Source organism: Cupressus sempervirens, chromosome 6, assembly GCF_028749045.1.
Source record: "Cupressus sempervirens isolate cs-2001-9-10 chromosome 6, ASM2874904v1, whole genome shotgun sequence".
In the NCBI taxonomy this organism is placed as follows: Eukaryota; Viridiplantae; Streptophyta; class Pinopsida; order Cupressales; family Cupressaceae; genus Cupressus; species Cupressus sempervirens.
This window is the reverse complement of record NC_143123.1, coordinates 297248929-297275090: the sequence shown is the minus strand read 5'-3', so window position 1 is coordinate 297275090 and position 26162 is coordinate 297248929. Positions and strand designations below refer to the sequence as shown.

The 26162-nt window shown below is 36.9% G+C and overlaps 1 protein-coding gene and 1 long non-coding RNA gene across 2 annotated transcripts in view; both read left to right on the top strand.

Annotated features, from left to right (window-relative positions):
* CHR5 (chromatin remodeling 5) overlaps positions 1 to 22878 on the top strand; it is a 47714-nt gene extending 24836 nt beyond the window's left edge. Inside the window, exons 16-31 of the mRNA XM_089787928.1 lie at positions 12343 to 12439; positions 12556 to 12680; positions 12812 to 12875; positions 13095 to 13307; positions 13422 to 13664; positions 13943 to 14053; positions 14136 to 14225; positions 14468 to 14650; positions 14992 to 15072; positions 15293 to 15535; positions 15932 to 16087; positions 16174 to 16351; positions 16440 to 16621; positions 19818 to 20195; positions 20319 to 20409; positions 21228 to 22878. Coding sequence (XP_089644054.1) covers positions 12343 to 12439; positions 12556 to 12680; positions 12812 to 12875; positions 13095 to 13307; positions 13422 to 13664; positions 13943 to 14053; positions 14136 to 14225; positions 14468 to 14650; positions 14992 to 15072; positions 15293 to 15535; positions 15932 to 16087; positions 16174 to 16351; positions 16440 to 16621; positions 19818 to 20195; positions 20319 to 20409; positions 21228 to 21808 — 3016 coding nt within the window. The 3' untranslated portion in view covers positions 21809 to 22878. The remainder of the gene's footprint in view (positions 1 to 12342; positions 12440 to 12555; positions 12681 to 12811; positions 12876 to 13094; positions 13308 to 13421; positions 13665 to 13942; positions 14054 to 14135; positions 14226 to 14467; positions 14651 to 14991; positions 15073 to 15292; positions 15536 to 15931; positions 16088 to 16173; positions 16352 to 16439; positions 16622 to 19817; positions 20196 to 20318; positions 20410 to 21227) is intronic.
* LOC149552384 (uncharacterized) lies at positions 22353 to 23266 on the top strand. The gene is made up of 2 exons (XR_016352919.1): positions 22353 to 22514; positions 23069 to 23266. It is a non-coding gene; the product is annotated as an uncharacterized LOC149552384 (long non-coding RNA).
* The last annotated feature ends 2896 nt before the right edge of the window (positions 23267 to 26162 follow it).

Below are 26162 nucleotides of genomic sequence, written 5' to 3'. Positions count from 1 at the left end.
ACATACTGTAAGTCTATTGTCCTGTCTTCAACTAGCTGCCGTATGTAGTGACAGTGAACATCCACATGCTTGGTTTGTTCATGAAAGATTGGATTTCATGCTAACTTGAGAAGGCCTTTTTTATCAATAAACAAAGTGGTTGGTCTTGCTGGTGACATTTGCATATCCCCAAGCATCTGACAAATCCAAACAACTTTACAACTTGCGTTAAATGTCCCTCTATATTCAGCCTCAGTAGAGGAGAAAGAAACTGTTTGTTGCTCTTCTTATTTGTCCATGTGACGACACTAGATCTTAAATTGAACACATCCAAAAGTTGACTTTTAATCATAAACAAAACTTGCCCAATCCGAATTTGTGAATCCACTGAGTCTAGGATTAGAACTCCAAGAATAAAGAAGTCCATAATCTGTAGTGCTCTCCACATAATGAAGCACATACTTTGTTGCAGTCCAATGAGTTGCCTCGAGAGCTATTCTATAGTGTGAGATGTAGCTGATGACAAAGCTAATATCAGGTCTAGTAACAGAGAGGTAGATGAGGCTGCCTACTAGTTGCCTGTATGTAGTATCATCAAATGAAGGAGAATTAGACTTGGTTGATAACTTCAGACCATTCTTCATGGGTGTAGATCTAGGCTTGTAATCCTGCATATGAAACTTGTCCAATAGAGCTCTGGCATATGTGTACTGAGAAAAGAAATATCCTAGAAGACTCTTGCCAAGCCTCAACACCTAGGCAATAATGCATGAGCCCAAGATTAGTCATATCAAAAGATTGCCATAAACTATGTTTAATTCCCTAAATTAAAGATGTCGAACAAAAAGTGATGATAAAATCATGCACATAAATAACCAGAAGGATGATGTTGTTGTTAGTAGTCTTGATGCTCAGATTTGAGTTTGAAGAACTCATTTGGAAGCCTTGATACTTTGAGACCAGGAGGCTACGTCATGTAGACCTCTTCGTAGAGGTCACCATTTAGGAAAGCACTCTTGAAATCTATTTGATGGACCTTCAAGCCAAATTGTTTTGCCATGGTTAGGACTAATTTGATTGTGTTCATCTTTGTTGTAGGAACAAAGGTCTGCTCATAATCAATACCTTGATGCTGAGAAAATCCCTTCGCAACTAAACACACATTGTACTTATCCAAAGTACCATTAGACTTGTAGTTTATTTTGAAGACCCATTTGCAGCCAATGGGTTCCTTTCTTGGTGGAAGATCAGAAGCGACCTAGGTGTGATTCTTCAATTGGCTTTGGTGTTCAAATGTCATGGCCTATTCCCACTCTAGAATTCCTTTAGCCTCAGAGTATGTCTAAGGTTCAAACACATTGCAAATGTTGGCCATGAGAGCAAAATCAATTGACTCTGTAGGTTTGCTCTTTTTTTGAAAAGTTCTCCCATCAGTGAGCTCATCATATCGAAGATCAACAAGTGTCTTAGCCCACCACTTAGGTTGGAGAGGAGAGGAACCAACATTACCATCACAAGATGCTCTATGATCAAGTTCCTCATTAGAAAAATTTGGATCAAATCTGGTGATGCATTTGCATATCTAGGGGATCCTGCAGGTGAAGCCAAAGGTATTTGTACAAAAATCACTGGTATAATTGGAGTTGTTAGAGCCCTCCCATCAGTTGGATCTAATAGAAGCCAAAATCCCAAATCATGAGCCTTCCTATGCTGATATGTTGGATTAGGAACAAGAGAAACATGCATGAATGACCCTCGTTGCGCATCAAAGACTACATCACGATTGTGTAGGAGACGAGATTTCTTAATGTCGATTAAGTAGTAGGCTTTGTGAAGACTACTATATCCAACAAGCATGAGTTTCTGACTCTTGGCATCCAACTTGGTGGGTGATGCATGGAGGATCCAAACATAGGCAAGAGAGTGAAAAACCTTCAACTGACTGATTTGGGGCTTGCGACTTGTCCAGGGCTCTTCCGGAGTCTTACCTTTGATTGATACAATGGGTGATTAGTTGAAAAGGTAAATTGCAATGTTGATTGCTTCAGCTCAAAACATCTTCGAACATGTCTGTGTTCGAGCATCAAACTAGCCATCATAATGATTGTTCTGTTTTGACTTTCAACTATACTACTCTACTGTGATGTGTGGGGTGTGGTTGACTGGCACTTGATGCCATGAATATCACAGAATCTAGAGAATTGATTAGAACAAAATTACCCCCCATTATTTAACCTAAGAGCAATAATAGATTCCCTAGACTCTTTTTAATTAGAGGTTTAAACTAATGAAATACAATAAACGCTTTTGATTTCTTTTTAAGAAATGGGCCCACATTTTTCTATTGAAATAATCTTGTACCCAAGATTAGGAGTGGCCATAGGGTTGTAGATATCGGCATGAACAAGCTGAAGTACTTGAGAAGCCCACCATGAATTGTCTTTTTGAAAGGTGTGCAATGTTGCTTCCCAGCGTGGCATGCATTACAAACTCCAAGTTGTTCAGTTTGAATCTCTGGCAATTTGAGGACAAGCTCCTCTCGAGCAAGCTGAGAGAGATAATGCACATTTAAGTGCCATATCGTTGATAACCAAAGTGAATAGACAGAAGATTGCCTAGTAGCCATAGCCAAGTCTCGAGAATCAACAAGTTTGAAAAGATCATGATCCTCAAGACCAATTGCAACAATAGCTGATTCTCCATATTAGTGATGGTGCACTGATGTGAACTGAAGGTGACATCCAACCGTTGAGAGTGTCACAACAATTGACTGACTAAGAGTAGATTTAGTTCCATCCTTGGAATGTAGTACACATCGAGGAAAATGAGATTCCTCCAAGCAGATTGAATCTGAATGTTGCCTTGGCTAACAACAATGTACTCTTCCCGTCAACCAAAAATAATTAAATCTTAAAAAGGTTGGTAGGTAGTGAACCAATCTCTGCGGTGGGTGAAATGACAAGAGGCACCTGAACCAATATACTAGGTAGACGACTTGACATGAATTGCAAGTCTTTTTGCCATGAAGGTGTGAAAGGCAGACTACATCTGCTCAGTGTGCTCTGCATTGTTTGTTTTTGGCTGCGAACCAGATTGCTTGGATAGGGCAGCTAAGTGTTTCCGACATGCAACCTTCATGTGACCATACTTGTGGCAGTAGTTGCATTGAATGTTCTTTTTCTTGGAGCCTTCTGATGTTGGAATAAAGGATTTTTGCTGAGAAAATTGTTGTGAATGAGACTTGCCCTTATTCTTCTGAAAGGATTTAGCAACAAAGGCTTGCTTTGTGGAGGTGGATGAAACTGCTATCGAATTGCTGTTTCCACCGATCTTGGTGAAGTAGAAGTGTGCAGAGATCCATGAACTTCTGATCAACATCAGTAAAAGTGATGTTGAGAGTCTCGATAAAATGCTCATAGGACTTGGATAAACTTTTGAGGGTTATTACCACAATGTCCTCTCCCTCCATCTTGCATCCAATGGCAAGCAATTGATCATGGATTTCTTGAATCCTGCTCAGGTGTTCCGGGAACAATTTCTCCTCTTCTTGACAATAGAAATAAGAGTGTTCTTGAGAAAGAAGGCCTAGCTTTTCTTTGAAGTTTCATGAAGCTTGTTGAGATGCTCCCATATCTCGGCATTTGTTTTGCCAGATGGAACCTGAGGGAGCTGATCATCACTTACGGATAATTTGAGAAGCATCACTACCTCCCAATTATTCTAATCAAATCTGTCCTAATCAGTACTAGCTGCAATCGGACGTTGTGTAACACTTAGAACAATCTGATCAGTATAACAATAGTCAAAGATTATTAGGATCCCCGTTGCTTCCACGTGCCATAATTGCGACCATTGAACTTTTGATTTCCCTCGAGCAAAATATTTGTCAAAGATGCCATATCATGTGTTTTAATGAAAAAGTGTGAAAATTTGTGAAGATTCATACTTCGAGGCAAAAAATTGGAAGACCCAAAAAAATGAACAGGTACCCAGAAGAGAGCTCAAAAAACCCAAATGAAATATGCCGTCAAATTTTGGATCCGCTAACTTGAAAATCGAGGCACCCAAAAAAAAAAAGACGACAACCCAGATAACCTCTTGAAAATTTGAAAAACCCAACAATAATATACAATCAGATTTCACATTCGGCAACACATTTGAGAGATTTGAACAGAACCTTAGCTGGATGAATAGAAACCAAAAATTGCAGGTTTCGCTGTGAATAATGGTGGAAAATCCTAACACTTCTGGTCACAAATCAAAGATGGAATTGTACAAACCCTAGACATCTCCAATAGGGTAGAAAACGACAATGATTAGGATAAAAAATCTCTAAAAAACAGGCATGATTTTGGAAAAAAAAAGGCTGAAGAAATCGCCAACTTTGCTTTGGTGCCAAATCTTCTGCATATTGTGGCCCAAGAAAAACATCAATAAAGGCGTGACTTAAAGAAATTTAGTTGTGATTTGAACTCGCAGAAAATAAGCCACGAAAATGGAGGGTTTGGTCGCACGGGCGTCCTGTAGAAGGAAGATGATCCATATACAAACTGACGCCCTCCAAAAAAAGCCCTATTCGAGTTTTAAATAAATCACAGCCCAAAAATGATGCACAGGGAAAAAGTCATTGGTAAATGCTTGCTTGATATTAACAAAGATCAAAAGATCAATAAATACAAAAAGAATAAATGATGTTTCCTTGGGAATCCATCGTCATGAATTGAAACATTCTATTCTAGCTAACAGATAACTAACAGCTAACTAAAAGCTAACTATTTTTTAGAAAGATGATAATATTTACAATAGATTACAATATATAACCATTAAATATAACAGAAACTATGTACTATCGTAATAATATATGTGTACAGTAGGAAGAGATGAATGACACCATTGACAGCATGTTTAGCTAGATGACTGTCACAATTCGTCAAAAGACCCCATGTTTTGGCCTTCTATGGGGATCATGGTGAAATGAGAAATCTTTAAATGCATTACAAAAATATGTAGTTGAGTGGAGACTGCAATTATTCCAGGTGAGCACATTTAGTACAGTCATGAGCAACAAGAGAGTCGCAAAGGAGGACGGGCTTTCTCTAGCACACAAGGACCAAAATAACAGTGGTGACTATTGAAAGGTTGACAATTCTCCAAATGTCATAAACTTTCCAGTATTTTTCTTTTGCAAGCTACTAGTTCCTTTACTGCTGAAAGGATTGTCCACTTATAGCTCAGTCTTCTCTATGAAATCCAAACAAGCTAGAGATGTACATAATGCTTAAGCTTCTTGAATATTAGAGGTGACCTCATACATAGAAAGCCATGAAGTGTAACTATAATTGGTGACTAGGTCAAGAGGGTCATTGTTAACTACCCAAAGAAAATATATTGTCAAGTGGAAGCTGCAATCACTTGGGTTGGCTTCTTGGTCTGCATAAAAGCCCAGTGATGCTACTGACACATGACATTAATGTTCTTTCACAAGTTACTTCCTCTACTATTGAGACTTGAGAGGAGTTGGTCCACTGATGGCTTCATTGGCTATCAAGAGGAATAGATTTACCTTGATAAAAGCAGAGAAGCTAGTTATTGTACTAATGCTCTGCACAAGGAGACCCCTATCACACAATGGGTTCTGATCTGAACAGTCTACAAAGATTGATTGAGATAGGGGAATATTGCTAGTATCGATTTGGTTCCTGTTGGAGGGAGACATCTAGTTCAGAGTCCAATGTAATGAGAAACTTTACAGGCTTCATGGTATAAATGTTATCAACAGCACTGCTTAATGCCTGTAGCTAAGCATTTTGTGATTAAATATAATCTATAAATGCTAAACTTTGACTTCTGATTTGGGTTGTCATCTGAGACTCTGATCTTGACTTTCTATATTTCTAAACTCAATTTCATTGGATTTATTTGAATTTCATTTATTTATGAATTCATTATACCACAATGCCCATGATTTTATGTTTTTCAGCTCTTCATAACTATGCCAACTAAATGAAACACTTTAGAAGGAGAGATGTATCTGGATTCTGTATCCACATGAATATGCAATCCAAAGCAAATTATGCACCATAAATGACCCAATGTCGATGAAAGGCCATAAGAAATTCATTCCCTGACACCGATTTTACCACATGTAACACTAATGGCTAGAAGCCATAATTATGACCAGTCTTTTGTCTGAGACATCACTGAAAAATGCCATCTGCAGTTCGGTGGATTCTAGCAATAGTGACATATCCAATTTTCTGTTATCCGCCTAATTTCTCTTAATTTAGTAACTTGACAATGTGCTTACTTGCCTGCCAGTGCTTTATAAACAAACTGTTCACACCTTTCCTCATTATTAGCTAATCCACCTCATAAATGCTAAATATGCTCCAAATCCTTTGCTTGACTTCCCTATGATTGTGAAGGACAGAGAGGCCTGTGAAGTCATGAATACCAAAGGACCACCCATCTCATCAGGAGATGGTCCTATTACCTCATATAAATATTGGTAATCATTATTAAGGCTTGTGTGATACAACTTACACCAAAGGGATGCATGAAAGTGATGCGTTCTTAGGATGTTTGAGGATCCCAAGTCTATTTGAGGGTCCCAAGTCTAATTAGCATGCATGAGTGGATTAGAAATCAACTCCCAATAATAATTATCCACACACCAAGCCCTGTGCCAAGTCATTATATCTCCTATTCATCCAGAGCTCTATTTGCTAGTTCACCTGCTAACTCATTACCTTCCCTGTACACAAGGCTTATTCTGAATTCCTGAAATTTAGTAATCATTTTCCTGATAGGCTCTACTCACCCGCTCAATTTCTAGTTGGGCACATGATTCTTCCTAATGGCATTTATGGTGATCAAGGAACCCCCTACAAGATTTTTTTTCCAACTCTTAACTCTCTGCCTAGTTATAATCCCCTCGGCTGCTCTAAATTCTTCCTCACTATTTTTTAATTCATCGATGTTCTTTGATCTTTTAGCTGACACCAATACCAATTCATTATGTGCTGCATATCCAATTCCAGAAGGACCCGGATTACCTTTTGCAGCTCCAATAGAATAAATATTAGCCCTACCGGCCTCTTGGGTGCTCCATTTGACATTCTTTCGAATTTTTGAGGCTAGTTTGGATATATTGTGTCCTACTATAGGGGATTTTAACAAACCTTTGAATGTGAACAGCTCTTCATTCTTATTTGTATAAACTTTTGCTTTGATAGTTTCGCTCTTGGCTGTTGAATTGACCAATTCTATTATCAATATTTCCATTGTCATTATTAGTACATCCCTTGACATTGATTGTTCCTTGAAAACCTTCTGTCTCACTCCTTCCATGGTTCCCAGGTAAGTTAAGATGGTATAATGTGCTAGATGCTTCCAAAAATTCCTTTTTTGGTGCCACAGTGGCAACATGATAATCCAATCTATTAATCTCTTCGGGATCAGACCTTCACGATTCAATTTGGAGGTAAAATGTTTCCAACAAGCATCTGGATAAGGACATGTGAGAAATAGCTGATCTGCATTTCCATCATTACTATTGTAGAAAAGAAACATACTCGGCCAAGCTATACCCAACACTACCAATCTATCATGAGTGAGGTTTCTCTTTGTTAGAGCTAGCTAGGAAAATACACCAACTTTGGGTAGACAATGCTTACCTCTTAATAGATCCTTCGGTTATTGCTTGTCATCCATCAAAACCTCCCTGACTTTTATCCGATCTGTCGAGGCACACTAACATTTTCCTAATTTGAGATATAAAGGCATCTGCTTTTTAGAATCTCTGTTAGAATATCTTCCTGCTCTTGCAGTGCATTTTGATCATTGAAGGACTTATTCCAACTTTGGTAGGTTATCTACCATGGTTATAACGCCATAATTGGCATAGCTTACTGCCCCAAAGGCTAGTAGTCTCTCGCTTCAATTCCTCCAATCAAGGGAAATTCTATATTTCGTGATGACCATGCCAGGAATCTTCCTAGAAGGAAGCACATTATCTATTTTTTTATTTCCCAACTCACATTATTGGTGATTGTTTCTTGACTATCAAGGATAATTCCAAATTGTAGATCCACATGGGGGATTCCTTATCGTTAATATTTGAATAGGATCATCTGAATCTAAATATTTTCTTTTAAGAATTTGAAAACGTCAGTGATTTCCTTTGAAATATTCAAAACAAGTTGAGCTCTCATTGATCATGATCCTGAATTGTCTAACCCCTGCACCGCCAGCTCCTTGGGGCTTACATTATTCCATTCATTGGTCATGATCCTGAATTGTCTTACCCCTGCAACCCAACTCTTTGGGGCTTACATATCTTATCCAATTCATTGTTCATGATCCTGAATTGTCTCATCCCTGCAACCCATCTCCTTGGGGCTTACATATCTTATCCCATGCAAGTTATGAAAATTTCTGTGAACCACATTAGATCCATTCCAGGGGAACTGTTGCATTAATTAAACGAGTATGTCCTCCATTGAACAGAGTGTCTTAATTCAAGACATGGAATACATTAAAAATGCGGATAAAAACGCCTGTAATCATAAATATTCTTCCAGTTGAAGTAAGCCATTTCCTTTTCCAAAGTTCCATTTTTTTGCAGCTGTTAATAAGATCATTCCAGTAGCCTTTCTTATTTGGTTCAGAAAATATTGACATCCCCCAAAATCTCCGTGGAATGTTGGCCACTCTTAATCCCAATATCCTAGCAACCTCCCTTTGTAGACTAGGTTGAGCTTTCGGGAAAATTACTTCTGATTTTCTCCAGTTAATACTCTGTCCTGAAGCCTTACTGTGGTCATCCATCAATTTCCTTATGATTCTTGCTTCACTTCTACAGGCCCTTCCAAATTGAATTGTACCATCTGTAGATTGCTGATGACTGACCGGGTCGACACCAGGGACAAGATCACAGGCCTTTAATATATCCAATTTGATGACCATACTGGATTATTTTCTGACTAAATGAATTGCTTCAAGAGCAATTATGATTCCTTCCATAATAGACCTGCCTGGCAAAAGACCACATTGTTTTTCTGAAATGACCTTGATCAAAATTTTCAGTATGTTAGCAATAACTTTTATTATTATCTTGTAGATGTTGCATAGTGCTCTATAGGGTGATAATCACACATACTGTGTACTTCTTTCTTCTTGGGAGAAAATGCGATGAAAGTATGATTAAGAGAACCTAACATTGTTGTTTTTCTCCTTATCTTCTCGACTGCCTTGAGGAGATCTTCCTTCAAAATTTCCCAAAAGACCTGATAAAAATTGGAAGCAAAAGTATCTGGCCTCGGGGCTTTGTCCGGGTCAACATGGGAAGTGACAATTCTTACTTCTCCCATAGATATAGGTTTATATAAGTTCAAATTTTCTGCATCAGTGACCAGATGAGGAATTCTATCCAAGAATCTATCTCTTTCCTCTTCATTGTCTTGTATTTCTTGATTCATAATAGGCTGAAAGTATCTTGCAGCTTCCTGATTGAATCATTGTTCCATCCTCTTTTTTAATTTCAAAAAATCTCTATGTACTTAGATTGACTACTCTGCAGTTTTAGGATTGTTTTTGGTATTTTTGTCTCCCTCTTTTAACCATACTTCCCTTTGTATTTGCCTCTAGTACCACACCTCTCCTGCCAACGGTTCTTTAAACCCTGTTTTTTATTTTTTCTCATTCTTAAAATCTACCCCATCCATGCTCTTCTCAATTACCGCTTCATTTAGTTCCATGAATCTTCCCCCACTCTAGATATCTCCTAAAGTATGTTTTTGAAATGCCCCATCCGTGCTCTTTTCAGTTACTGCTTCATTTTAGTTCCTTGTATCTTCCTCCACTCTAGATATCTCTTGCCAACAGATCTTCCAACTCTGCTTTTAATTTTTTTGCGTTTCTCAACATCTACCCTATCCACTCTCTTTCAATTACTGCTTCATTTAGTTCCTTGAATTTTCTTCCATTCTAGATATCTCCTAGAGTATGATTTTAAAATGCTCCTGATTTTGTTTCTTTAGTTTGCTCTTGATGTGAGTAGTTTTTGCAGAATAATATAGTTTGGAATGGTTCCTAATTCTTTTTTCATTCCACTGCTCTTTGACACAATCGTAAATGGTAGGGTCTCTGAGCTACATAGTGTTTAACACCATTGTGGCAATCCTAGAGGATGGTTAGCTGTACTAGAAAATGGTCTGGCCCTATATATGGTAGGAGGACAGCTTCATAGACATATGCAATACTTTTCCATTCATCACATAAGAAGAAAGGATCCAACTTTTCTGCTATACTGGTGAGATCCACCCTTCTATTCGTCTAAGTAAACCTATAATTTTGGTTCGGACATCCTTCAAATTGTTCTCATCCACAAATGCCTGAAAATCATGCTGCACCCTCAATTTTTGCAGTTCACCCTGCTTCTCTCTATTATCCATTGTGGCATTAAAATCGCCCCATATTGATCCTCTCATCATTTTGTTGGTTCATCCATTGGATGATCTCATTCCATAGTTTTTTTTCAGATACTATTGAGATATGGCCATATGCATTTATTATTGCAATTGCCCTTTGATGATTGAGGGTCTTACATCTTACAATCATCTAGTTCTGTTTTGCCAATACTTGTGCACATCTAACAAAAAGTAGATTCCAAATCACACTAAATCCTCCCCAAGCTCCAAATTATACAAACAGACCATCCCATTTCTGCCAAATTTTCTATATCATTTGGTATTATTCCTTACTCCACTTTGCTTCCTGAAACAATAATATATCAGCTTTGCTCAAGTCTATCTGGCACTTGATTAAGCGCCACTAGCTAGGTGCATTAATCAAACGCCTAGCATTCCAAGTTATGAGCTTAATACCTCCTTGGGAAGGATGATCTCCTCCCTGTTTCTCAATTTTCTCTGACCCTTGGCACTTCTGCAATTGCCAGTTTTACTTCATTGGTTTTAGGCCCTCTTTTTGTTATCTTCAATGTGGAATCTGTTTGTTCAATGCTTCGTTTGGCTAAAAACCCTGCTTGGTTTTTCTCAAAACTATCATCAATATCTAAATCTGAATCTGTGCTGATCCCTTCCTTCGCTCCAAGCCCTTCACCTTCAATTTCCTGAAGAGTGGCCTTTGTGGTACTCCCCCACCACTAAATCCTTTACAATAGCCTTAGATTCCGCAAAAGCCCCCTTCTGTTCTGCTAAGTCCTGAATATTTCCCCCTTCTCTTAACTCTCCTTGTTATCCGAATAGTTAGTTTTATCTGCACCGTCTTCAATTGAAATTTCCTGATTATCCTTCTCCTTGACCATCAGTCCATAGTCAGACTTATATACTTGCCCTGATTATATTACTGTTTTGCCATGATACTTTTGATTGGTCACGACTCACCATGCCACACATTTCTTCTGCTTATTATTAGTGCCCCTGTTTATTCTTCTCTCCCCTTCCCAAAATTGCCCACGCTTGGCTTTAACTAACATTACTAGATCAATCATTTCTTGCCCCCTGACTAGAGGGATTTCCTCAGATTTGAACCTTTTGTAATCTTGCTATGTTGTCCTTTCTCTGTTCAGATCTATTGGTGCTGCTGATATCAACAGTTCCATTACAAGGTAGTTCCCCATGCACTTCAGATTTGCCTATGGGACAAATCACCAGTAGATCCTCCCTTTCCTGTGGCAAGCATTGCTTGGGGTTTAGTTTAATACATAATCTGGCATATGCCCTCTAAACCCTATTCTCCAGAATTTTATCCAGGGATATGAAAGTACCCAATCCCCCACCAATCTCCTTGTGAATGTCTTCCCTCCATGTTGTATGGGCCTCTATTGAGGACTTAACATTTTTTTGGATTGACTGGGGAATTTGTCTGTGTGTGCTTCTGGTTTTGATTGTGTGAACAATTTTTAGCTATAGATAAATTTTTATGGACTGTGGAAATCTGATACAATTGATTGGGGCATTTAATCAGAAAATAGCTATTAGTGAGGGTTTTTCTTTGAATTATAGAGTTCATTGTTGTTTAATATAGGCTTTTGGTTCTTTAATTGGTTTTGTATTCTTGTGTCAATTTATGCTCACAATTTAATGGAAAACAATTACTTTTTACGTGTAAAATTTATCTATAAAGCTTGTTCCACATACAATTACAGAAGGATCATGCAAAAATGTTTGACGTTGCATTTTTTGTGCAAACATCACCTGCGGCCAGCTATTTATGGAACAGTCGAATCAATAGATCAAACTTAAATTTATGGAACAGTCAAATCAATAGATCACACTTAAAAGAAATCTTTGTTAAAATTCTTTGCAATGCTCTATCTAAACCAGTATGCTCTTTCCATAGGGCTCTACTCCATTTCTTAGATCAAGAAAAATTCTGTAACAAGGATGAATTTGTGGAGAAATACAAGCACTTGTTGAGTTCAGTGACTGAGAATGAGGTTGGTTAATGATTTTTACTTTTTCCGTTTCTGGTTCCCATATATTCTCATTCGTTTATTGCATCTCTGTTGGAGATTTCATCTTTATAAATTCGAAATCTTTGGATGCACTGTAGCTTGCTAACTTACACAGAGAGCTGCGGCCTCATATTCTACGGAGAGCCATTAAAGATGTTGAGAAATCTTTACCTGCAAAAATTGAAAGGATTTTGCGAGTTGAGATGTCTCCTCTGCAGAAACAGTAAGACAATCTGGTGTTAGAAAATTTTATCCATGGTTATGGTGGCTTAGTATACAAATTCTACTTGCTAAAGAAACAATATTTGCATAAGCCATTTGTACTCTTCTGATTGTTTTCACATTCGATGGAAGGTATTATAAATGGATTTTGGAGCGGAATTTCCATAATTTAAATAGAGGAGTACGTGGGAACCAGGTTAGTTCAGATGTTCTAGGTTTCTGCTGTGAGATAATTATTTAGTGTTTCTTACGTTCCAGGTTTTTGCATGTATTTGTTTTTTGTATTTTGATTGGTATAAATGATGTAATGGGACAAAATGGCTAATGTATCTGTTTAACTTGTTTATAGTGAATATAGTCTTTATACTTGTCTCCTGTTGCAATGCTTTTACCTATCACTGTTTATCAATATCAGGTATCACTACTGAATGTTGTTGTGGAGTTGAAGAAATGTTGTAATCATCCATTCCTTTTTGAGAGTGCTGATCATGGGTATGGCGGAGATGGTAACATGACTGACAGCAGCAAAGTTCAGCGTTTTGTCTTAAGCAGTGGCAAACTAGTTATTTTGGATAAATTGCTTGCCAGGTTGCGTGAGACAAAACATCGCGTCTTGATATTCTCACAGGTTTGCACTAAAATGTTATGATTTATCTTTTATTGTTTCACAAGGCTTTTAAACTTCATGTACTGGAAAGTAATATGATTTTTTATATTGTCGTGTGTTTATTTTTCAATGCAGATGGTCAGGATGTTAGATTTACTAGCGGATTATTTGTCTTTAAGGGGCTTCCAATTTCAGAGATTGGATGGTAGCACGAGGGCAGACTTGCGCCATCAGGCAATGGAGCATTTTAATGCACCAGGAAGTGAAGATTTTTGTTTTCTCCTTTCAACCCGTGCAGGTGGTCTGGGTATCAATCTGGCTACTGCAGATACAGTTATTATATTTGATTCTGACTGGAATCCTCAAAATGATTTACAGGTTATTCAATTTTTTGTTTTTTTTATAGTTTCAGTTTCCAAAAGTATTGCTAGAATAAAATCGTAATTGAAATCTTGGTTAATTATGCAATGAGTGCATTCTGTATTTTTGCTTTTTCATTTTCTGTTTCTTCTGTGTTGATACATTCTTAGCACTATATGTTTATCATCTTCTAATTACAGGCAATGAGTGCATTCTGTAGTTTTGCTTTTTCATTTTCTGTTTCTTCTGTGTTGATACATTTTTAACACCATATGTTTTTCATCTTCTAATTACAGGCAATGAGTAGGGCCCATCGAATTGGCCAGCAGGAGGTGGTGAATGTTTATCGTTTTGTTACCAGTAAGAGTGTTGAGGAAGACATTCTAGAAAGGGCCAAGCAGAAGATGGTACTCCTATTTTCTGTAATTCATAATTTCGATTCAGCTATGAGCTCATACAGAAATTAAAATATCCTTTCTTTTTTGGTAGGTTCTTGACCATTTAGTTATTCAGAAGCTTAACGCAGAGGGCAGACTAGAGAAGAAAGATCCGAAAAAGGGAACTTCTATGTTTGATAAGGTATTTAGTATTGTCTCTCATACATATATAGGTCTGTTATATCCACCTTTACTGAAGGTAGAAATGCTCAATAACTGTTGGGCTTTTTAAAAAAACTTTTTATATTATCTATTGTTAGAGTTTCACATTCTGAGACAAAGAAAACTATAATAATGAAATACTGAAAACTGTGATCCAATTCTAGTGTTATAGTACTTACATGCAACTTGTGGCATCTATTTGCTATGGATTTGGATGTTCAGAATGAGCTATCTGCAATTCTGAGGTTTGGTGCTGAGGAGCTTTTTAAGGAGGATAAAAATGAAGAGGAAGCAAAGAGGAAGCTTGAGAACATGGATATTGATGAAATTCTTGCAAGAGCTGAAAAAGTTGAGTCAAAGGGTACTAGTGAGGAGGACGGAGCTGAAATTTTAAGTGCTTTTAAGGTGGGTGACTATTTTAAATTGACAATTTTGTTATTCTTATATTCAATATTATATTTGTTTGTTAATATCATTCACCTTTTCATTGAATATAAGGAGATTGTAAAAAATTCTTGTTAAACAAGAGCTTCATTTATTAAATAGAGATGCCTCTGTTTAATTAAAAGGGATTTGATTTACTAAGTAGCTGTTTTTTTCCCTGCAATTTCAATCAATCGATTTAGCAACTATCTGTATTAACATAGGTGGGGGAGGTGGGTGAGATGTTTTTATAAAATTTGAGGAAATATCATTCTGGGGATTATATATTTTGACAAGTTTTAGCTCTTTGTTTACCCATCCAGGTTGCAAGCTTCAGCAATCCTGAAGATGACGGGACATTTTGGAGTCGATTGATTAAGCCCGAAGCAATATCACAAGCTGAAGTATGCATGAACCAATGCCTCAAAATATGCTTTTTAAATTTAACTGGTGTTGTTAAGAATTGCTTGATGGATTTGTAGATTGATAAGAATCTTTTAGATCCTACCTTTCAATTAATTTTTCAGTGAACTTCTAAATGGTTTTATGTGCTGTCCTTGATTCTTTTCTTGAATTTCAAGCAACTGTGATCTTAGATATTAACAATGGCATTTATCTTAGCAGGAATCGTTGGCACCCCGTGCTGCAAGAAACACTAAAAGCTATGCAGAAGTTTCCCAACCTGACAAAAATGGGAAGAGAAGGAAGAGGGGTAGTGAAGTACAAGAGAGGGTTTTAAAGCGCTCTGGCAAATTTTTGGAAGCACCTATTCAATTGTTGCCACGGATTGAAGGGGCTGCTGGCTTTGTTTGTGAATGGGCGGGTGGTGGTCTTTCGAAGAAGGATGCCAGTAATTTTGTGAAAGCGGTGAGACTTCTTGAGGTCACTTATGACTGTTTAGTCTGGTCTGCAATAAATGAGAGACATTTAAGACACAGAATGAGTGCTTATAGCTGTCAAGATAGATACTGATGCATTCTTTTTTATAAAAAAGATTTGAAAGTAAACTGTTGTCATTATTTAGTAAGTATCTTGGATGTTTAGCTTAGTTTGTAATTGTATGACTAAAATTGAGTTTGATGTATAGATTGAAAGTTTATAGGACGACAGTATTTTCCCTTCAGAGTGTTTTATATTGTGTAAATCTTGTCCTTCGACTATTGTTTGTCTCTATTTATTGACTCAAGTCATTGTTTCTTCTCAGTGGATTTTTGGGATTTGAGTTCTAGGTAATATTTAATAGCTGAATGTTGTCTTGTTCAGGTGAAGAAATTTGGTGATTCAAGTCGTATTACTTTGATAGCAGCAGAAGTTGGGGGATCAATTGAGTCTGCTACATCTCGTGCTCAGGTGGAACTTTTTAATGCTTTGGTTGATGGATGCAAGGAGGTTATGAAAAAGGGAAATGGTGAAGGCAAGGTTTGTGCTTTATTGTTTTGGCTTTGAATAGAATAGTTTAGCTGGTTCCCCTGTTACAAATTTGGAAATAATTGTGCAAATTTCAGGGAGCTATCTTGGACTTTTTTGGGGTGGCTGTCAAAGCTCATGAATTGGCAGAACGTGTAAGAGAACTTCAACTTTTGTCAAAACGGATCAAACGATTTCAAGACCCTGTCACACAGTTTCGGTTGAAAACACACCCCAGGAATCCCTCATGGTCAAAATCGTGCAGCTGGAACCAAGGTATGTTGGGACTGTATTTTGAATGGCTTCTTGTAATATGAATTTACATTTTGGTTTTATATGTTATATTTTTGTCCCATGTACACAGTGGATGATGCAAGGCTGCTTCTAGGTGTCCATTATCATGGATACGGAAATTGGGAGAAGATTAGAACTGACCATAGGTTGGGTCTGACTGGAAAGATAGCTCCAGCTGGTCTTTCAGCTTCAGAAACATTTCTTCCACGTGCTCCACACTTGGATGCTCGGGCCTCTGCACTTTTACGAAAGGTTGCTTTTGCTTTTTTTTCCCCTTACTTCTCTGTATTGATTTTCTTTTGAATGTTGGTTTTTCTCTGCAGGTATTGTTTTAGATAAATCCGGATTACAAATGCATCACATTATAGATTTGGACGCCTACATGAAAGCTCGAGATATGAATGCCTTAAGATATCCATCAAAATATCAGAATTTTGAGATATTAAGCACTGGAGAAGCAAATATGATTAGGAAATGATTCTGCAGTATTGAAAATGTTTGAAACAAACTAAATTAGCCTTGATTACATTACTATAGGCCTAAAAACAAGAATGCCTAAGAAGCTGTGCATAATGAACAAAAGAACCTGAGCAGGCTGCCCCTTCATTGTAGGTGGCCCATAAACTGGAACCTGGTTGATAGTTCTGTTACCATCTTACAGATAGCCACTCGTGTTATAGTATTAAGCATAGTTACATTGTCTGGGGGATGGGGGGATAGGTTTCCTGGTGGGGGGCAGAGGGGCCTCAATTTGGAGACGGGAAGAGGGGGGCCGTGTATATACTATATACTATACATGTGGTACTTAAAATGCTACTATGAAAAGATGTATAACAATATAAGACATGAAGATGTAAAATAATAATTTACTAAAATTTAAGTAGTAAAGTCTTCAACATTTGAAAATGAAAGTGGAACATTGAACAATAAATATTAAAATTTTAAATACTCGAATCAGCAAATGGAAGAGTATACTTTCTATTATATAAATATTAAATAATAACAGTCATAGCTATCAAAAGTATGAGTATCTCATCATAAAGATGATTACATTGAGCAGCATGTTGTGATATTCAATACAGCCAATGGAATATTAATTTTTTTTTATTTTTTTTTTAACATACTTTATTATTTTAGTTGGACAGGGGACACCCGGTCATCCCTTGGAGTGGTCGAGGGACCCATTCCCATCCCCGTGTCCCCTCTAGGGATGCTGAGAGTCCCCTGTCTCCTCAGGGTTATCTCATCGTAAAGATGATTACACTGAGCAGCTTGTTGTGATATTCAATATGGCCGAGAGTCTCCCCATCTCCTTAGGGGACGACAGGAAGTTGGCTCATTTTTCCCAGAGGCAGCAGATTAGTTGTGCTGCTGGAGATGCTGGAAGGGTGTCCCCTGGTCCCTGGTGTGTCCTTGTCTCGGAGACGTCGTTTTTTTTTGGGGGTGAATGCATCCCTACATTACACTGGTATTAAGTGATAGGGTATAAATTTGATTTTTTTTTGACTCTTTTGGATTTTTAATGAGGTCAGGTTTGCTTTCTTACAGTGTGTTAGCTCTTGAAAATCTCACCTCAATTCTTCTGAAAAAATGTGTACACTTGAATTGATGGTAACAGCTTTTGGTAACAGTGTGTGAAAATAACCAGGAACAACTTGGCTACAGTCTGTATTTGTAGGGTTCAACTATTTGACAAGAATTACAATAATGTACAAGTTTAGAACACTTTGGGGGCTTGAAGGAGATTTTGGTATATTATGGAATAGCAAGCATGGAATGCAATATTTTTGTGTCTTGCACTGGGCTTAAGCTGAAACAATTTTTATTTGAGCATTATTTTGGGTTTTAAAAAATGGAGGGATATTTATGGATTTATTGGTATATTGCTTAGAATAGAAACTTTGTGCATACATAAAAAATGTTTGATTAAACAAAAGACAGTTTTATGAGAATTTGCAAATTAATGAGGGAATATGGCAGAGTAAGGAGCAGATACCATCTCTTTACCAATAAATGTCGTGCGATTCCTGAATTCAATAATTTTGCCGTAATTTGCAAAATGTTACACAGTTTGCTGTATTTTCTGGGTAGATAGTGTTCCAATTTTTGCATCAATGTTTCGGATCACACTCTGTGATCCATCATCAGGATGAGAGAGCTAACACAGTTAGAATCAGAGTCAAACGATGAATTTTCGCATTCATCATAATGAAATTTACCATTCAGACAGCCTTGCTACAGATCCAAATAACAAGATATTTTCCTGTCAAACAGGGTTTGACAAATAAAAAACTGACAAGAGTTCATTATTGTCTAATTTCTCACAATGATCAATTCTCATAATTTTGCACAAGGCTTGATAATTAGGTTTGAAAAAACCATTCTCGAAACTTGCATGATTTTCTAAGACATTAAATGGATCTGCTAATTTTTAAATTATTTTTACTCTTTACATTTCCTAAAATCACGAAGGACAATATTATAAGAACACAATATGTAACAACAGATAAAACTACTAAGTTGTTAGCATTAAGTGATCTAAGCATAAGAACCAGATATATGAGTTGCATTGGTAGAAGCTTTGCATGCAGTGTGCTGATTCTGTTTTCATTGTTGGTTGCTGTTGTGGCCTTCATTTTTCTTGTCTATAATTTGCTTCTGTGGTTCAATGTTGATATAGAGTTATCCTGTTTGACACAGCACTTGATTCCTTAGTGGAAGGAGATCATTGTGATCTGTATCCATGCTAAAGTGATCTGTTTCCAACTTTCTCCATTTTCTAACTTGACTAAATTAGGTGAAAGAGAGGGACTGGAACTTAAACTACAAATCACCTAAAAAAACTACTTTCAAACAAAACAAGAATCTTTTTTCAAATAGCCTTTCTGCTTACACTTGAAAATAATAAAATTGATAACTAGATTCCCACGTGTCATACAGGTAAGAAAAAATTATAATTTAATAATCAATTATGGGGGCAAATAAAATATATGATACTTCAATAAATGTCTCTATTTATCATCTCTATATAAAATAGGCTGCATGAGGTTTATACCTTAAACCTCTCAGTGTTTAACATATATGTTTGTTTAAGATATCTGATCCAGTGATGTACATTAGATATAATATCTATGATGTCATTTTAGATATCCTCTTTTAAGGTATTCTTGAACGTCAGATCCATTGCAGGTTTTTTACTGCATTAAAATTCATTATAATTATAACTGTCACACAAATCATATATCTCTGTCACCAAAATAAAGAAGCTTGGATTAACTCTCTATAAAAGATGGATTCTAAACAGATATTTTCAAGCCTTAATAGTGTTTTAATGACATTTATAATTTAGTTGTCCCAAACAATAATCTCTCGGACAAAGGAGCTTGTATGTCCCTTCTGTAGTTCCTTTTTAACTCATGTATTAAGCAATTTACAGTTTTGGCTCCAGGAATTTGAATCTGAGAAGGAAACAAATACAAAGATCCTGCCAACTGAAAAGCCTAGTGCTAAGGTTGAGAAAGATCTCTCAAAAACCTCATTTGGAGATTCCAAAGAAGGGCATGGGAAGTCTTATCATTCAAAGCAGAAAATTAAGCCAAATAGGGAACATTTACAGAAACATCTTAAGATTGAGCGGGTGAAGGAGGAAGGTGAAATATCTGAATCAGAAGAGCCTCAGTATCAAAGATACAGGGAGAAGATTGACCAGGAGACGAAGGAAGAAAGATGGAGAGAATGGTGTGCAGATGTCATGTATGATCAGTTGCGCACTCTAAAACGGCTACATAAATTGCAGGCAACTAGTGTAGACCTTCCTAAAGAGGAGGTAAGCCTCGTTTATGGCCTTAATGATTTATATAGTTTAGGATATTGTTATGCCTAATTAAACCGAGCAATTTTTTTCTGTTTCTATTATTATACATTTCTGAAATTTAAGTGTCTTTGCCAGGTACTTTACAAAGTTAAGAACTATCTGCAGCTTCTTGGCCGGAAAATTGATGTTATATTGAAAGAACATTCAAACTCCCGTAATTATACAAGTGAGTATTTTCATGTAGATAGTTGCAATTGTTGCATGTGTGTTGTTCTGTTTTCTTTGGAATATCCTCTGCATTGTATGGAAGATAAGAATATGCTTGTGTTCCAATATCTGACCTGTAAACATTTTCTTTTTCTAGGTTCAATCTTTTCCCTATCCGTTTTTCAAGCTTTACCTGTGCATCATACAGACAGATTGATCATGTTAGTTTTCAGTAATGCTGTGTGATGCCCTCTAAAATCCAGATTTTATGCTCTTCAGAATTCTGGATGTCAACTTGCAAAGTAGCTGTCAGACCCCAAGTAGAAAACAACATGCCTTGAGCTTAGTATTGTTTGTTTAAGAACACTGATAGCTCCAAATTACTTTATCTTGTCTAGAAGATAATGCTTAGTTGGACGGCATGTGCAATTTTAGCCTTTGGATTATTTTTACGTTAAATTAGTTGCTTTTATCACAATTTCTTGACTTAATATAACTAAGAACAAAAGTAAAGATCCGTCATTTTTGATCTGATCTAAACATTATGACACTAATGTGGATATATCGATCGTTTTTTATCTGACCTTCTCAAGCCAGAAGGTATTGACCAGTCTCAATTTCTTACTGATCTGATTATAATCCCCCTATTCTGTATAATTTGAGTCCTTTTAGCTTGTTTAGAAAGACATGACATGCTTCACCATTGCAACGTGAATGAGACTGCCAAACAGTTTCCTAATGCTTAAGCACTTCAAGACTATAGATGCCAAATCATGTTACATTTATTTTAGTATATGTACTCGTCAATCTACTATAAGTCTAATTCATCTCTTGCAGGAATGGTTACCCGGCTGTGGAACTATGTTGCTACTTTCTCCAATTTATCTGGAGCACGCCTTTCTGAGATATATAAGAAACTTACTCAAGAAGCACATCAAGATACAGGTTTTCCGATTGACAACAGCAGCTTTGCACCTGGTCCTAGTAGCAGAGATGCTGATCCTTGTCAGTCGGTTTCATTTGCTGCTGACCATCATAGTGCACGGAGGTATCCAACTTTAGAACATCTTGCAGGTACTTTTCATAGGGACCAGGAGACTGGAAAGTCAGAAGCATGGAAGCGACGCAGAAGAATTGGTCTTTTTGAGGAATGTGGTGGATCAGAGATTGCAGAAAGGCCACCAGTGAGCTCATATACAGCATATGGATCCTCAGCAAATGGGAACAGATCACATGATTCAAGTTCAGCAGGTATCTTAGGTTGTGCTCCTGGAGAACAAAGGAAGATTGGAGAAAAATGGAATCGACAACATCCAAATTTTCCTTTGTCTGGACAGGAATTTAGTATACCAAGGCAAGGCAGGCAAACTGAACATTCTTCCATCTCAAATAGTCATTCTCCTGCTTTCATTCATTAAATTGTTACTGTATGCTATATCTATCTCAGTCTTGCAGTACCGTAAATCAAAATCTATTCTATCTTGTTATTGTATGCTATATAAAGCACTACTGTGGTAGATAAGAGAACTGGCTACAAGGTTGTCACAACCAATTCCTGATGAATAGGTCAAGCTGGGCAAAGCAGGCGGTCCACTGTTGGTCAAACCTCTTGCATCACACAATGACTGTAAATATGAGTAAATTCTCTTGCTACCATGTGCTCGGATTTTTTGTTCTATGCAGGTAATAATGGTATATCCTTCATTGGATTCTCAAATTGGAGAAATTGTAAATCAATTTTGAAGGCTCACCAGCATATGAAAGTCTATTTGAAGAATTGTGAAATTTGTCTGGATTTTTTGGGTACTGTGGTGCTATTTACTAATTACATGTCCAAGGCATCCTAGTAAGGACAAGTTTAGGTTCTCACACTTTGTAAAATCAAATTTCTCCTTCAATTCCCTTTTTAACTGTACAATAACCAATTTTGTCTAGTTGGGAGCATATGACCTTTATTACAGTATGGACATTGCCATTGATATTGATAAGGGGGGCATCACAACAGGAAAGGCCAGAATCTGCATGGTATTTTATAGACGGAAGCTTAAATATTATTGGTATGGTGCAATTGGTGAAGTTGCAGTTTTCTGTGCCAATGACGGTTGCCAGGTCATTATTATCCAGGTAAGGGAGGTGATCTATGCATCAAACTCAAGTGATCATCCATTGTCCATGTACAATTTTTCATCTATTATGGTCTTAATCAAAGTGCAATGCCTTTTTGGAAGGCAAGAAACAGTATGAAGTTCTATTAATTGCCCTAGTTGCTGTGATACAACCCCACAGGCAGGCATTAATTTGAAACCAAATTATAGGTTGCTGCAAACAAACATTCATGAAGGGAATATTCTCCAGATAGCAACCATTATGTCCATTGCACATAGTAGGCATTATGTGCTAGATGGTTATTGTAATAACCTGTTCCCATGTTGAATTCTTAATTGTTTTAGATTTATACAACTGCACATCAAAGAATTTGTTCTGCTTATGAATTTGTTGACGCATAAACCATTTATTGAAATCTACACCTCTTTTTACATTTGGATCCAATATTCAACAGAATTGAATAGAAATTGGCACTGTATTTTGTTGAATTATTTTTGACAAATATATAAGGGATGACAATTATTTCTGAAGTTGATAATTAATGTAGTGCTTGTGTGAGGCATAATTTGCAGGGTAGTCATCACAAACGAAAGCATGAGGAAATTGCAAATTCTGGGGTTTGATTCAGCATCAAATGATAAAGGCGGAGAGCTTTAGCTCTGATATCCAAGTGGTTATTCAAGCTTGTGCTTGAGAATTTCTTGTAATAAGTTGTGAGCTCTAGGGATAATGTATTTATAAATTTTTTTGTGACAAGGCTATTTGTGTAAGTAGTCGAGTTTTCATCGAGTCTTGTTACCCAAAGGAGTAAGTGTTGCAGTAGCTTTGGAAAGAGAAGCATGACGAAATTGCACATGTCTGGAGTTGATAAGCATGAGGAAATTGCAAATTACCGAGTTGATTCGGCATAAAATGATAATAAGGGGATAGTTTTAGCTTAGATAACCAATTGTCTATTGAAGCTTGTGCATGCTAAGTTTTCTGTAATAACTAGTTATAAAAGTATTTTTACACATTCCTTGACAAGGCTAATCATGTAAAGTCTATATTAAAGTTTTCAACGAGACCTTTACCTCCAAGGGTAAGGCTTTAGTTATAAAAGTATTTTTAGTGCGGCAACAAGTATTGTGGGTAACAAATGTGATTGGTTACCCCACGTAGGGTAATGACCCTATGTGGCATAAGGAGTCATGCTCCTACGTGGGTGTAACTCTTAATAATATATTTAAGAGAGTATCGATGCTGGCTGTGAATGTAATCAATAACAGAGGCAATAACATTCCACAGCAAGCATTCGATACTACAGGCATTACGAAGACATCAGTCAAAATTATATTACATATTAGTGACCAAAGAATTACAGAGGATTGTTCTCATTATATTATATAAGATCAGTTCTTATTAAATTCTCCGATCAAATCTGAGATCTTCCATAGTAACAACAAAAGGGAGAATACTTTAGACTATAATAAAATCTGGAAGTTATTATTATATAATCTTGGACTGTAATAATTCTGAAATAAATTATTAGATATACTTAGGAATTAAAAGACTATTATCTTTCTCTATCTCTGATCCACATTCCTTAACAGATGGCAGCTACAGTAATATGAAAAAGAGGAGACTGTAGGCAAACAGTAGTTTTGGATTTTCCAAACATCTCAAAAGCCCTTATACTAAATATAATTCGAGTCTTAAATATTTCATCTATGTTGAATGCCCTTGCAACAATGTCTTTTGTACCATTTCTAGAGTTTGCGGTTGCTACTGCACCTTTGTTAGGGCCTAGGCTCTCTGGTGTCATGTTGCTTCACCCTTGGTGGGTAATGGGCTGTCGATTCTTGAGGTTTTGAGGACGACACATTTTGGTCATGGTTTGGCACAGGTTCTCATTGAGCATTCTTTTGGTAGACCCTCATCGTCTTCTAATGCTATGGGTTTTGGGTTCCTCCCCTAAAGCCCCTTTCTATGTTGATGGAGAGATCCTTGTTCGTGCTGCCAGATTTACCGTCACTCTTCTTCCCAAAGGGAAATCTAATCCTCTTGTTTGTGCCAAAGCCTTCCCTATTGTTTTGTGGCAATGATGTAGTGGTTAATATGGATTTCTATTAACGTTGTGGGTTGATATGTAGATCTGCTGGTGTTCGACCTTTTTTGTTGGATCTTCATCACTTGACGATGGATTCTTCGAAGCTCGTAGTTGTTGGTAATATTGAGCTTTTCCCTTGTGTTAAGGGCTTTTTAATTGCCAATGTTTCTTTTGATCGCTGTGGTTTGGTATTGAGCGAGTTGTGGACATGGGTTCTTTATTCTCTCAGTCAAAAAATGGAGAATTTCCTTTAACCCTCTTTGTAAACCATACTAAACCAATCAGTGTGCTTTAGTACGGTGTTTTCCTTTCCACTCTTCCTCTCTATTTTTGAGAGAATTATTTCTTTGAAGCTTTTGAGAATCCTATTCGGCTTCTTGAAGGTTGATGATACTACTTCCTCTCTATGTCTTTCGGATTTAGTTATCCCATTTTGATGTTATTGATGCTTCTTTACGAGTCACTTGGCCACAAATTGTTCTCCATCGATTGGAAAGATGTTATCATTTGGTGGACAAATGCTAATGGTGATTACTTGATTGTATTGTCTTTTGATTCATCATCTAAAGACCTTATATTTAGGTCGTTGATTATTCCTCCCAGGATGATGGTATACCACTTGTAGATCCTACCACTCTTGTTGCTGATGTGGTATCTTCTGGTCATGTGGAACCTTTGCATGTTGCTCATGTTCTGCATCAACATTAACTAGATGATGTGTTGCCCCATCAACCCACTGCTCCTTGTGCTGACATTCTCACTAAGGAGATTTCTTCACTTGTTCTCCTTTGTGATGGTGTTCCTATTGCTTGGAAAGTTCATAAATGACGAAAAGATCATTCTTGCTCCTCTTGCCAAACTTTTGTTGATATTGTAGGTGAAATTTCTACCCACCCTTGATGTGGGTTTCTAGTTGTTTGCTATTGTGTTGTAGAGGCATTTGCTATCAACTATTTGCTCTTGATGAGCTGTAAGTGGCTTATTTGGCTTGTCTTACTCATGGGTCACCACCCTGTTTTTGCCGCTTTTATAAAAAGCTAAATCTGAGTTTTCCCCGAATTTTAAAAGAGAAGAAAAAAAAATCTTTAGTAAATATAAGGATGGGTTTGCTACCTTGTGAGAAGATACTTATATCATGGCACATTTTTCAACCCCACAATTGCAAATTAAAGAAAGACAATCAATATCCTCATGAGACATTTTTCATCCCCACAATTGGAAATTAAAGAAATATCCCTAGAGGTAGACACATGAATTGATAAATTTTGGTGGCCTGGATTTTGATACAATATGATTAAACATCTTTCTTGTTTGTTTAGAGTTCAAGAAAAACAAGACAACCTATGAAATGTGACGATATATGCAGAAAAAGGTGCATACCTTAACTAATTCAAGTTGATCTCTTCATGCATGATTATGGTTATCAGGGTTTTAAGACAATTAAGCTAAGAGCGAAATTGACCTCAAAAGAATCATAAAGGTATTAAACTTATCTTGAAATGAAGGAGAACTATATCAAATACATCAGGCTTGCCCACATAAGTTATGAAGCTTGAGATATAAATCTAATTATTTAA